The following is a 14,785-nucleotide window of genomic DNA, read 5'->3' as shown; positions in this document are numbered from 1 at the left end:
ATCTCACCATTATGAGGCATTCTCAGTTTCTGTGTGACTGTAACACCTTAGATCCAGATCATTAGGAGCTATGTGTTAGCAGAATCGTGGGAGGATGTAACACACATTCTCTTTCTTCTCTCTAATTGAATTTGACCAGTTTTTCAATGAGATCTTTAAGATGGTTTATTGACTGTGGAAAACTTCCATGGCCATTACCTAGGTTCCTCAGACTTGGCAATAGCATTTGGTGGATTGGAGAATATTTGGGGTGCTGCTGGGCAATCCTTATTAAGTGTGAAGTGCTACCATCCCTTTGGAACTGGCAACCGTACACCACTAGAAATAGATGAAATCTTGAGCGATAATCATTATGTTTATAACAATAAAAATCGGGCTAATAAAATGGAAATATTATAATGAGAAGCAGCATGACCTAGTGGAAAGAGCATGGGCATGGGAGTCAGAGGACCAGGGCTCTAATCCTGGCTCGGCCACCTGCCTGCTGTGCAACCTTGGGTGAGTCACTACTTCTCTGTGCCTCAATTTCCTCACCTGTCTAATGGGGATTAGATTTCTGTTTTCCTTCTCCTTTAGACAGGAAATGTGTCCCACCTGATTATGTTGAGTCACCCCATTGCCTAGTACAGTAGTAAGTTATTAACAAACATCGCTATGATTATTTTAACTTGCACTCGGCTCTTCCATAATGAGCTTGTCAAAGTTGGTCACAGACCAATTTGGCCAAATACAAGCCTCACCAGCAGTGAAACACTGTTGAAACATCAACTCTTAATTACTCTTCTTCAATCTGCCATTTTAGCCACACACCCCTCCTTCTAATTTATGGAATCACCTCTCCTACAGGAAGCCTTCCCTGATCATTGGGCCTAAGGGGATGACAAATCTCATTAGCACGTCTGCATGCGCTCACATCCACCCATAGCATCTCTGTATTTATCAGCTCATTTGCCCAACCTCTAAGCACTTACTCATCTAGTTATCGATTTTTCTTTTCTCTTCTATCTGAAAATTATTTTATATCTTTCTCCCCTGCTAGATGCAAGATCCTTGAGGAGAGAGGTCATGTTTTCTGATTTTATTTGGCTCTCTAAAGGACTTAGTACAGTGGTCTGCAAACAGTAGGAGTTCAATCAATACACTTAACAGATTAAGGTCCAGGAACTATACTAGTTTTCCTTGGACTATACTAGTTTTCCTTGATACAAGTTCTTAAAGATCCTAACCCAATCTGTGAATCGGAGGAAAGCTGAGTATATCTAGTTAAGAGTAGAAGCTAGTATTGAGCTCTTCACTATTAAATATTCTTTTTGCTTCATTTTAAATGGATGATGAGTGATATAGGGTTGAATTGATAAGTACTTAGTTATATTTTTAGAGTGATATTTTATGGTAAATTCTGGGAAAGTTAAAGGAAATCAATTTGCTTTTTATTTTATTCAGTAAATGGGGTGGCTGACCAGAAACAGAGGAAATGCTTCGGTTTATTAGTAGCAGAGAACATTCATTGCTGAACTGGTTTTCCACAAGTTTGATTGATTTGGCAAAATGTGCTAAATAGAAAGTTAGTGTCCCACCAATTTTTGAATAAACAAGAGACTTTAAAGGAGGGAATAGAATTAATTCACAGCAATTCATAAAAAGAAATTACTGAAACCACTAATCAGCATTGCCTGAAAAAAATGCCCTGCTTCTTAATGGTAGGTGATTATATGTGATATTATTTATTCGCTAAATGTAATTGTACTTTTGATATTAGAAGTCATTAAAGTCAAAATTTTGTTTACACATTTCTAATTGGTTCCTGAGACAATTTTATTTCTAATTGTGGTTTTGGGATACTGTTCTGAAAGTGAAACAACAATTACTACTGTAAATGACTAATGAAAAGAGCTGAAGAAATAAGCTTAAATTGATTTCTCATTTCTTTTATCCTTAGAGTTAATTATATGACTGCCAATATCAATAAAAATGTTCCTAAATGTTTGATTTGGCATTAATTGACCAATCAATCAAATGGAAATGACCAAAGGCAAAACCCAAAATATGACTTGAATAGGGTAGTACTTTTTATATTGAAAATTGTATAATGATGCATCCTGAAACTCTTTCAACATCTATTTTGGACATTGCTTGTGGTCTTAAAAATTGCTTTTGTAAAATACAGAATTCGTTTTATTCAGACTTGTAAAACCCAGGTAGCATGTAATTAGAACTTGAATGATAGCATTTGCCTTTCAGAGTTCAGTGACCATTTTAAAATATGCATTTGCCAAAATCCCAGATTATAGAGTATGAGTACTTGGAGAAGGAAATGGTTGGTTAGGTTCAGTAATATGGAAACAGCAATGTCAGAACATGTACTTGCTTTGCATTAGCACTTACCAGTATATGATCCATGAAATCCTGACCCTGCAGCAAAGGCTTTGTGGTAGCCATTTGACTTTTTACATCCAATCGCAAAATAATAACCTACAGATGGAACTGACTCACTCTTATTTAAAATCGGCAGCTGAGAACCCCCTGTGCCAAATGAATGGTTTCTTCACTCTAGCTATCTTGGGTCTAGGGAGGTGGAGGAACTGGAGCTTCTCTTTTAGCATCTCTCCCTCTCCTGAGGGAGCAGTTTTTCCTCCCTTTTTCTCCCCTCCCCCTTTTTCTCCCCCTCCCCCCTTTTCTCCCCTCCCCTCTTTTCTCCCCCTCCCCCTTTCCTCCCCCTCCCCCTTTCCTCCTCCTCCCCCCTTTCCTCCCCCTCCCCCTTTCCTCCCCCTCCCCCCTTTCCTCCCCCTTCCCCCTTTCCTCCCCCTCCCCCTTTTTCTCCCCCCATTCCCCCCCAACTTCCTCTCCCATGACCATGGATTGCAGGTAGAGTTTGGGATATTGAACACAAATTGATCTGAGAGCCAGGAAAAAAATCCTCCTTGGATCTGGACTTCCATGTGGCTTATTATTATGGGAACTTTCTCATTACTTGTTTGAAAATGGAATACTTCACAGAGTGTTATACTTTGGGTTTTCAATTCCTCCTTAACTTTTATTGCAATTCTACTGCTGTTCTGTGCTCTGCATATTACTGACATACTCTAAATAATTGTTGTTGTGGATGACAGTGGTATTTCCTAAATATGATGAGTTAAAAGCTAGAGCATTTTGATTCTGACCAACATGTGCAAAACCTTTTATAATAACACTCTAACTGACATAAAATCTTAGAATACTTGGAGCTGTTTAATTTTAAAAACAACCAAGTGGTCACTTCACAATGAAAAATATTGATTCTTTATTGTCATGTCTCTAACATTTAGGCTCCCGTTTTATATCTCCTCTCATCTCCCTTACTGATATAAAGTCAGCCAATATTTATGTGCATATCAGAAAATTATGGGTTAGTAATTTGCAAATTCAACTATTGAAGTTTCAACTTCTGACGTCTGGACTCAGGTGCTCATTGTGAGGTGGCCAGGATCCACTTAAGGGGTAATGTGAGGGGTATAACAGCTATCAAACCTTGATGCAGGTGTACTAAGGCAAGGAAAGCTTCTCCTGGCACTGTAAAACAAAGCCTCCAACAAGGCTGGAGTCTCAGCTGAAAATTGGGAGGCACCTGTGGGAGAGAAACTAGGATGGCGGGTTTTAGGGGGTTATTTTACTCTTCCAAGGACAGTGCTCTGCACATAAGTGCTCTGTAAATGTCATTGATGGTGCTCTACAATCAGGAAAGGAGCACTACAACAGGACCACTCAAGACCTTTGTGAGGGACTTCACCCACAAAAGAGACTCGTCAAATCAGATCCCTTCAATTAAGTTTCCGGCGGGGCCGTCCATGCTGCGTCCTCACTTCTACCATCCAACCACATCAGTTGTCTGTATTTTCAAGGAGAGAGGTTATTTGTCACCTCCACAGTGAGAATGGATTGAAGAGGGTGGTTCACTATGGGTGGGAAAAGGATTTGAGAGTGCATGCGGGAAATGAGTTGCTCGAAGGGGAGAAGACATCAAGGGGCCTTGTGTATTTTCTGAACCTCTGCAAGGTCGGTTTGTTTCAGTTCAATTCAGTGAATGTGGCTGTTGAATGTTCCCCCGGCTGGCCTAGTCCACGAGAGTAGTCTAGATCTGCTACCATTTCAGTCAAATGGTGCTCCACAATGGGTAAAATTGTCTGGTTCTTTAATATATTTCAAAATAACTCAATCAGTTGCATTTAGTGAGGGCTTAATGTGTGCAGTGCACTTTACTATCTGCTTGGGAGAGTACAATGCAACAATTTAGCAGACACATTCCACACCCACAAGGAGTTTGTAGTCTAGAGGATTAATTATCATTTAAAAAATCTGAATGGTTGTATTCCCTGTGCTTGTCGAGTATGAGATTTAGATATTTAAGAGGAGGTGATTTTTTTTTTCCATTCTCAAAAGATATTTGTTTAGCTTGCATTGCATTCTAAACACTTGTTTTTAAGTTCACATGATTAAGTTGGAAACTTTCCTGTAGAAATTAATTGAGGCAGAATTAGTCAATAGTGCAATTTTTTACTGGGAAGCATTTCTGTGCAAAAATTATAAGCACTGGGACAAGAGGATTGTTAGAGGACCTATGTAAACAGGTCCTTTTAAGCTTTGCAACATTTTTCCCTGCCTTTTTGGAATGTCCACAAGAAAACAAAGCCAACTTTTAAAAAATAAAATACTGATTACTTTCCAAAAGCACTATCGGCGCTGCTTGTCTCAGGTACCATGTAATATTAATCAATCTACCAGAGTGCTGAAATGCCTCTTTATTGTAGTCATGGGGGAAATGTACTTTTCATTCTCCTGATTGTTATGCGATATGGGAAAGTAAAATCCTCTCTATACTAGTTACTTTATATTTTCTATGTAAAGTTGATTATTATGCTATTGGGCAGAACATTTAATCAGAGCAAAACTTTACTCCCTTAAGGCCGAGATGAATTTTAGCCAAGAAAAGGATAGCTTTGTACTTTGTTTACCTAGGCTAAACATTAATTTAAAAAGTTTGTCTCTTTCTATTTGGGCTTTTTTCCTCCAGGAAAATACACCCGAAGCCTTCTAAGCAGCAAAAAAAAAGAGAAAAAATCAGTGGAGGGTGGAGGGGAGGGCAGTGTCCCACCACAGACCTTGATTATTCCATTCATAGTGGATAGAGCACAGGCCTGGGAGTCAGCAGGACATGGGTTATAATCCTGGATCTGCCACTTGTGTGACTGTGTGACCTTGAGCAAGTCACTTCACTTCTCTGGGCCTCAGTTACTTCATCTGTAAAATGGGGATTAAGACACAGTGGATAACCTGATTACCTTGAATCTATTACCTCAGCAATTAGAACAGTGCTTGGCACATAGTAAGCACTTAACAAATAACCATCATTATTATTATTAAAGCCAGCATAGTCGATCAGTTGAATGGATTCCTTGGGAAGCTAGGAACATATTATAAGAATAAAATGAAGCAATCAGATTGAAAAAAAGACTCTCCAACACTTAAAGTTGCAGAATTAACAGAGTTGAGAATTCCTACAAATTAGAATTTCTCAGCACCAACAGTGATTTCCTCAATAGTACGTGTTTTATTCGATTACCTTTTATGGAGAGCTTTGCATTCAGCAGACGTTCCATAAGCCCTTGTTGACTAATGTATCTAGCCACTTACCATGAATAGACTTTCTCATCTCCTTTCCATTTGGGACACTTTATAATCTTGAATGTTGAACATCCACATCAGAGCAGTGAGAATTGAAAAGGTGAATGACCTTATTGTTCCCTGTGCAGCAGCTCTTTAATGTTAGAAGAAAATCGAGTTGTTGCTGTGGTTGACTCTTGGGGCCTCTTCTGTTCTCTAAAAAGTGAAAAAAATAGATATTAAGTACGAGGAAAGAAGGGAGGAGAAGATGATGGGAAGGGAGAGGGGGAAAGTCTCATCTGAGGTATGGGAGAGAAACAGAGAGAGAGATTTTTTCAAACCGTCGGTTTTAGAAAGGGGGAGAGCCTAGTTGAAAGGAAGAATTAGAAGACTGAATAGAATTAAGGTGGCAAGTAATTTCCCAGTTTTCAGGTGAGAGAGCAGTATTGGTCTAGTTTAGGACAGAAGTTAAGATCTTAAGAAATTAAGCATGATCATTATTAGGTCAGAGCTGTAGTCCACCAAGTCGTACTTCTCAGTTTTGCCATCGTTATTGTATTTGTTGCTAAACCCTGTATTAATCGAAGGGGTTAGGTAAAAGGATAATCATTCAGATGTGATCCTGGCCTACAGGAGGCTCGCAACCTAAAGGGTGGAGAGTAGGGGGAATGAGCTGGAGATGTACCCACAAAATGGGAATAGCAAAATAAAGCAAAATCAATATTTTACCAAAACAAAGGCAGATAATAATTGTTTGTAGTCTACTCTCCCAAGTGTTTAGTACGGTGTTCTGCACGTAGTAAATGCTCAATAAATACCATTAATTGATTGATTCTTTGAACTTTAAAGCGGATGCTACTGGTAATGAAGTTCACCTACAGGTGTGGGGGTGACTAAAAAGTTCAGTGAAGGACCCTCCCTCCCCAATCCCGACCACAGTGTGTACTCTCAGAGGATGCCCCTCGTGCTCTTGTTTTATTGTTTCCAGTGCTTGGTGCTATATTTGGTTTGGCCCCCATATCTCATGACCCAAGGGAAAGACAGTGTTGGGACAGCAATGAATTCATTCATTTGTATTTATTGAGCACTTATTGGGTGCAGAGCACTATACTAAGCACTTGGGAGAGTATAGTATTATAATAAATGGACACATTCCCTGCCCATAATGAGCTTAATGTCCAGACCAAAAAAGGGCCCCAGACTTTTATAGTGCTGCACAACCTTGTCTTTGGCTATGAGTTTTGGTCTTCCCGCAGGCATCGTATTTGACTCCTCGAGCAATTCCATCAGGATAGCTTACAAGTTTGGCTTATTGTAATATCTAACGGCAAGACAGGATCACAGACCAAGTAGTCCCACAACAAAGCCGTCCTCCTAGCATTGATGCTTAGCTCACTTTCTTTCTGCTGTGCGGGGTGGGGGGTTGGTTCAGCAACTTCTGCATGGAGAACTGAAATTGGAAAACAAAAAGGAAAGAGGAAGCATTTTAAAGGTAATAGAACAAAGTGTCAGACGATAATGAAGCAGCACAGCCTAGTGGAAAGAGCACCGATGCTGGGAGCCGGAGGACCTGGGTTCTAATCCCGGCTCTGCCAGTTGCCTGCTGTGTGACCTTGAGCAAGTCACTTAACTTCTCTATGCCTCAGTTTCCTCATCTGTAAAGTGGGGACTCGATTCCTGTTGTCCCTCCTACTTTGACTGTGAGTCCCGTATGGGACGGGGACTGTATCTAACCTATCTTGGATCTACCCCAATACCTGAAGCAGTGCTTGGCACATAGCGCTTAACGAATACCATTAAAAAAAAAACCAACAAAAAATTCTGCATCTCAGCTGAAAACTGGAAGTCACTTGCTGCGGTCAAACCAGTACGTCTACCAACTCTGTTATGGTGTGCTCTCCGAAGTGTTTAATACAGTGCTCTGCACACAGTGAGAGCTCAATAGGTACGACTGACTGCTAGCACACCGTAGTCAAGAAAGAGTGACTTTTTTTGAGCGTTCTTGCTCAAGGGGCTGTTTTAAGACTTCTCACCCTCCTGGCAGTCCAACAGTCACAACTTTTAAAATTTGCCAAGTGTTAGAAAGGTTTGCTCTTTTATCCAGTGTTGAAGCATTTGAACAGCTTCACAGTTCTCCCCGGCTCCCTTTCATCCTATTGTGAACTTTAGCCTGATTACCTCGCCTCCTCCAAGAGGCCTTCCCAGACTGAGCTCCTCTTCTCCCTCTACTCCCTCTACCACCCCCCCTTCACCTCTCCGCAGCTTAACCCTCTTTTCCCTCCATTTCCCTCTGCTCCTCCTCCTCTCCCTTCCCATCCCCTCAGCACTGTACTCGTCCGCTCAACTGTATATATTTATTACCCTATTTATTTAATTTTGTTAATGAAATGTACATCGCCTCGATTCTATTTAGTTGCCATTGTTTTTACGAGATATTCTTCCCCTCGACTCTATCTATTGCCATCGTTCTCGTCCGTCCGTCTCCCCCGATTAGACCGTAAGCCCGTCAAACGGCAGGGACTGTCTCTATCTGTTGCCGACTTGTTCATTCCAAGCGCTTAGTACAGTGCTCTGCACATAGTAAGCGCTCAATAAATACTATTGAATGAATGAATGAGTGCTTAGTACAGTGCCTGGCACACAGTAAAGGATTAAATACCGTAACAAAATGTTCTTCCTCGATAATAATAATAATAACGTTGGTATTTGTTAAGCGCTTACTATGTGCAGAGCGCTGTTCTAAGCGCTGGGCAGATACAGGGTAATCAGGTTGTCCCACTTGAGGCTCGCAGTTAATCCCCATTTTACAGATGAGGTAACTGAGGCACAGAGACGCTAAGTGACTCGCCCACAGTCACACAGCTGACGAGCGGCAGAGCCGGGAGTCGAACTCATGACCTCTGACTCCGAAGCCCAGGCTCTTTCCACTGAGCCACGCCGCTCGATCTTTGTCTTTCAGTGAGACTCTCTAATCTCAGTCTGCCGTCACGTTGAAGCCGCTTCATCCTCCTGATCATCTTCTTCCAACTCAAAGATGTGACGTGTGTGCAGTGTTCTTGGTGGGAAGACTTCACGATTGTATGGAGTGGCATGATTATGCTTGTCGTTGTGTTCTCTATCCTGGGTGATCACCAGTGTTTTGCTGGCTTCTCTGCCCGCCAGTGTACCATGACCGGTAACTTGAAGGACAATGACTGTGATGATTATTTCTCGAGACACAGCTGATTGTCAGAGCGTCAGCCTACAGTTTTTTCAGGAGTTGAATTTACCCTGTGCGTACTCTCACTGAAACTCATCCGTCACTTTCCTGTGCATGAATTCAGCTTTAAAAGTTTCCTTCACGTAGGACTCGGCGGAAGAGGCATGGGTTTGGGAGTCAGATCTGAGGGTTCTTCATTGGATTGGCACCTTTTTGCCCTGCGACATGTTAATAAGGCAAAATCCTTCAAGATGATCCGATAAAAGAATAGTTTATATTGACTCCTGATTGGTTGCCTTCATAGTTTAAACTGGGGGGTGGTGCCAGGAAAGAGGGAGGAGGGATTTTCCTCTGGAGGTGACCCTCACGGCGGGGCAGGGGGACTGAATCGATCTAGGAATGCATGCGGATTGGCGGGGCGCCGGTGTGCGCCTTGCATTGAGACCTTCCTCGGAGCTCATCGCCGTAGGGGCAGGGACTCGGTGTCTGTCTTGGGACGTGGGTGGATTGTGGAGTCGGGGAGTGGGCCGGGGAGTGGATCCCTTGGGAGGGATCGGGCCCACCTGGGCCATTTCAGGTGAAAGAGCAGTAGTGGTCTAGTTGAGAAGTTAAGATCATAAGAAGGATCATTACTGGGTCAGACCAGCCCTACTTCTCAGAGTCTTTGCCGCTTCGGATGCGTGTGTGGAACCGATCAGGGAAGTGACTGGTGGTTGCTCTGCATGCTGGAGGTTGCTCTGTGGTTGGAGGGGGACAGAAAGACCATCCCAGCCTCGACAGGAGGGATGGGATCGCTGTCGAAGGGAACGTGTCTACCGACTCTCTTACACTGTACTCTCCCAAGTGCTCAGTACAGTGCTCTGTACACAGTAAGCACTCGAAAAATACCACTGATGATTGGAGTCTCCGGTGCAGCTGGAAAGCAGACTGGCTGCTGGGGATGTGTGCTTTCATTCATTCATTCATTCGTATCGAGCGCTTACTAAGTGCAGAGCACTGTACTAAGCGCTTCGAATGTACAATTCTTGGGAGCAGTTATCAGATTGTGCCATAAAACCCAGCAAATATGAAGCGTAGGGGATGCTGTGCCATGAGGGATCATAATTTAAGCCGTTATTATTAGGGATCGACAGATTTAACAGGATGCCCAAGCACATTAGTAACCCAACTAAACGCTTCTCATGCAAATTGCATCCCTGTCGTCTACCTGGCCTGAGTCCTAATTCTGACTCCGTCGCTTGCCTATTGTGTGCTCTTGGGCAGGTCGCTTCGATTCTCTCTGCCTCTGTTTCATCATATGTAAAATGGGGATTCAGTACCTGTTCTTCCTCACAGGGAAGCAGCATGGCCTAATGGATAGAGCGCGGAACTGGTAGTCAGAAGGAGTTGGGTTCTAGTCCCAACTCCACCACTTGTCTGCTGTGTGACCTTGGGCCAGTCACTCAATTTCTCTGTGCCTCCGTTACCTCATCTGTAAAATGGGAATTAAGGCTGTGAACCCCAAGTGGGGCAGGGACTGTCTAAGCCGATTAGCTTGGATCTATCCCAGTGCTTAGACCAGTGCTTGACACATAGTAAACACTCAGCAAATACCATTATTATACATAGTGCTTGGCACAGAGTAAGTGCTTCACAAATACCATTGTTTTTATAATTATGATTATGATCTTTGTTGTTTTTATTATTTGGATTGACCTCTCCAACTTGCTTTCCTTTTCCTAAAATGGTAATAATAACTGTGGCGTTTGTTAAACACTTATTTTGTGCCAAGCACTGTACTCAGCGCTGGGGCAAATGCAATATAAGCCGGTTGGACACATTTCCCGATCCACCTGGGACTCACAGTTTAAGGGGGTGAACAGTTGACTATCGATTCCCCTTATTACAGAAGAGGAAACTGAGGCACAGGAAAGTTGAGTGCCTTGTCCGAGGCCACACAACGGGCAAGCGGCAGAGCCGGGATTAGAACTGGTGTTTCCTGACTCCCGGGCCTGTGCTCTTTTCCCTAGCGCACGCTAACCCATTCGGCTAGTTTAATTCTCTTCCCTTCATCAGTCGAGATGATTAAATTTCCTTTGGTTCTTGGGAATACCAGCTGAAGGTGCTACTGTAAGTGTTTTAAATGCCTGGCTTTGCTAATCCCGCCTCTTTCCTTCACCCCTGATTACTTTTCTGTCTCCTGTTGGCAGGAAGAGAAGGAACAAATAGTTTTCCAAGTAGCAAATTGCCTGAAAACAATGAGAAAGGGTTTCCACTCCCCTTAGACTGTGCCATAATCACTGTCGATCTTTACTGAGACCTCTGTCTTGAAAACACACAGTCAGTGGTCCTGTTGAAATTTAGCCAGGTGATCGCGAAGAAGAAAGGGAGTAACTGCATTTCCCAGGAAGTAAAGGGGATTGGGTTTCACAACAGCAAGGGGTTGTTCTGGGTGAAACCAGGCTCTCAGAGTTCTCATGGTAGAGTGACAAGAGTATGGGACCAAAGACAGAACGTTTTAATAATAATAATAATGTTGGTATCTGTTAAGCGCTCACTATGTGCCGAGCACTGTTCTAAGCACTGGGGTAGATACAGGGTCATCAGGTTGTCCCACGTGAGATTCACAGTCTTAAGCCCCATTTTACAGATGAGGGAACTGAGGCACTGAGAAGTGAAGTGACTTGCCCACAGTCCCACAGCTGCCAAGTGGTGGAGCCGGGATTAGAACCCACGACCTCGGACTCCCAAGTCCGTGTTCTTGCGATTCTATTTATTGCTATTGTTCTTGTCTGTCCGTCTCCCCCGATTAGACTGTGAGCCCGTCAATGGGCAGGAACGGTATCTGTTGCCGATTTGTACGTCCCAAGCGCTTAGTACAGTGCTCTGCACGTAGTAAGCGCTCAATAAATACTATTGAATGAATGAATGTTCTTTTCACTGAGCCACGCTGCTTCTCTAGACAACCTGCAGTTAGGGGATGAGAGGGGGGGAAAAAAGGACTCTTGAATAAAACTGAGGAGAACCAGGTGAGTTCTATGTTAGTTATAACCAAGGTATGTTGATGGTTTGGAGGAGGAGGAGGAGGAGGGAGTGTCCTAAGTGGCAAAGATGGTGGAAACAATTGGATAAAATGGAGTTTCTGAGGGCAAAGGGGAAACCCCGCGAGGGCCGTTACATTTAGATTTCTTTGCAGTAAAATTTGCCTCGATTAGGTTTAGCTGCAGTTATATTTAGACTATATCAAAAGTGCATTTAATCCTCTCATCCGACATCTCCTGTTTACTTTGAAGGCTAAGCAGATGTCGGAAAAGTTCTTCTGCTTCCAGCTCTTGAAGATACACGAGGATGGGTTAGAAAAGCAGTGCACTGAAATTGCAGATGAAAAGAGTAAACTTCTCCAAATCCTCGTAAGTTTCCAGGCGCAGGTCAGAGCGAAAAGTGCCAATTGGTCGAAGTTTTCTTCCGGTGGAATGTGTAGGCTTTGATTAATGCTCCAGCATACGCATTAATATTTAAGGTCCAGCATACACTGCAAGTTCAAAAACAAATATTCTGGCCCGCACTCCAAGCAACTAAATGATGTTGGGTACATTTTTTTTTTTAACAGGCTGACCAGAACTGATTGAAGGGAAGGGCGTGATTTAATTTACATCTAGGATTTTAAGATTTTTAAAAAGCAACCTTGTGTGGCTTTATCGAAAAGTTATTCTTGGCAAAGACCTGATGTTGGGTTGCTGATCTGCAGTTGTAAATTGGGACTTTAGGGGATTTATGACTTCATTTTGAAGAGCAGTTAAGGTCACATCTCCTTCAAGAGGCCTTCCCCAATTAAGCCCTTTTTTCCCTGGCTCCCTCTCCCTTCCGCGTCATAAATTCACTTGGATCCGTGATCTTTGGGCATTTGATATTCGTCCCACCCTCCACCCCACAGCACTTATGTACATACCTATAAATTATATATTATAAATTATTTATTTATATTAATATCTGTCTCCCCTCTAGACTACAAAATCATTGTGGGCAGGGAACGTGACTACCAACTCTGTTGAATTGCACCCTCTCAAGTGCCTAGTGCAGTTCTCTGAACACAAGAAGTGCTCAACAAAAGCTGCTGATGTTACCAGTTACAAAATTGTAGAGGCAGTTCTATGTGTAAAATTTTCTCCTTAAAATCCAAAAGATCAGTTAAGGATCTTCATTTCAAAACTATGATGCTAAATTCATGCATCCTCATTAATGATGAATTCTTTTCCCTGAAGGCCGGGAGTGTCTCAGCTACCATTTTTAAAGGAGAGAGATTTTAAATAATTGAGAAGCGTCATGGCCTAGTGGACAGAGCACAGGCCTGGGAATCAGAAGGACCTGGGTTCTAAACCTGTCTGCTCTCTGAACTTGGGCTGGTCATTTCTCAGTGCCTCAGTTCCTTCATCTGTAAAATGGGGATTATGACCGTGAGCCCCATGTAGGACGTGGACTGTGTCCAACCTGATTCTGTCTACCTCAGCACTTAGTACAGTGTCTGGCACATATTAAGCCCTTTATAATAATAATAATGTTAGTATTTGTTAAGCACTTACTATGTGCCGAGCACTGTTCTAAGCGCTGGGCTAGATACACGTTTATCAGGTTGTCCCACGTGAGGCTCACAATCTTAATCCCCATTTTACAGATGAGGGAACTGAGGCACTGAGCAGTTAAGTGACTTACCCAAAGTCACACAGCCGACAAGTGGCGGAGTCGGGATTAGAACCCATGACCCCTGACTCCTAAACCCGTGCTCTTTCCACTGAGCCATGCTGCTTCTCCACAAACTCCCTTAACAAATACCATTTGGAAAAAAAATCCCAAGTCATAACTGTTTCCATCAACCTGCCATATTTAAGTTCTTTCATGTGTCATTCTTTTAGGAGGCTACAAAGAGAAAAATTAAAGAGGAGGAGCAGAAGTTCATTAAGGAAATAAGCAATTTCAATAATGAATATGGACTGAAAAATAAGAGAGAGCTTTTGATTAAAGAGAGAGTTAAGGCTGAAATATCTGATTTAGAGAGACAGGCATTCAGTCTGAAAAATGGTAAGTGGAATGCTATTATCCTCAACTAACATCGCCTCCAAGAAACCTTCCCCAACTCTACCCTCATTCCCTCTTCTCTCACTCCTTTCTTCATCCCCCTTGCGCGCGGATTTGCACCCTTCATTTACCCCTCCCTCAATCCCATGGCACTTACATACATATCCATAATTTTTTCATTCATATCAATGACTGTCTCCTCCTCTAGACTGTAAACTCACTGTGGGCAGGGAATGTGTCCACCAACTCTATTATGCTGTTCTCTCCCAAGAGCTTAGTACAGTACTCTGCACACAGGAAGAACTCAATAAATACAATTGATTGATTATTTGTGTGTGGGGGGGGGGGCCTAGTGGAAAGGAACAGAACTGGGAGTCAGGAGACCTGGGTTCTGATCCCTGCTCCATCACTCGCCTAACATTATTATCATTATTGTTGTATTTGTTAACTGTTTACTACGTTTCAAGCATTGTTCAAGGTGTTGGAATAGATACAAGTCAATCAGAGTGGACACAGCCGACCTCCCGCATGGGTCTCACGGTCTACGTAATGTGATCTGTGGCCTTGGGCAAGTTACTTAATTTCCTTGTGCCTCAGTTTCTTCAGCTGTAAATAAGGGGATTTGACTACCTAATCTCTCTTCCTCTTAAACCGTGGTTATGTGGGACTGTCCCTGATCTGATGGTATTGTATCTCCGAAATGTACATTCCAAGTGCTTAGTACAGTGCTCTGCATATAGTAAGCGCTCAATAAATACTATTGAATGAATGAATGAATACTCCCATACGTAGCGCAGTGACTGGTCACATGGTAAGCAATTAAATTAATAACAATAATAATGATTATTATCATTACCCCATTTTTCTCTTGATCCATGCCGAGCAGTGCTCCCAGGA

General features: G+C 42.7%; 1 protein-coding gene across 3 annotated transcripts in view; it reads left to right on the top strand.

Moving 5' to 3' along the window:
• The window catches only part of CCDC172 (coiled-coil domain containing 172), a 35,711-nt gene that overhangs the window by 4,749 nt on the left and 16,177 nt on the right, over positions 1–14,785 (top strand). For 2 of the 3 annotated variants that reach the window (XM_007667707.4, XM_007667708.3), the window contains exons 4-5: positions 12,109–12,225; positions 13,726–13,891. In XM_007667707.4, the coding sequence (XP_007665897.1) occupies positions 12,109–12,225; positions 13,726–13,891 (283 nt within the window). Of the gene's footprint in view, positions 1–1,629; positions 1,701–12,108; positions 12,226–13,725; positions 13,892–14,785 lie in introns of those variants that run through there. The other variant, XM_007667710.4, reaches the window with a different exon arrangement.

The sequence above is a fragment of the Ornithorhynchus anatinus genome, chromosome 16 (assembly GCF_004115215.2).
Source record: "Ornithorhynchus anatinus isolate Pmale09 chromosome 16, mOrnAna1.pri.v4, whole genome shotgun sequence".
Classification (NCBI taxonomy): domain Eukaryota; kingdom Metazoa; phylum Chordata; class Mammalia; order Monotremata; family Ornithorhynchidae; genus Ornithorhynchus; species Ornithorhynchus anatinus.
The sequence above is the reverse complement of the archived record's forward strand: the minus strand, read 5'-3'. Positions and strand labels throughout refer to the sequence as shown.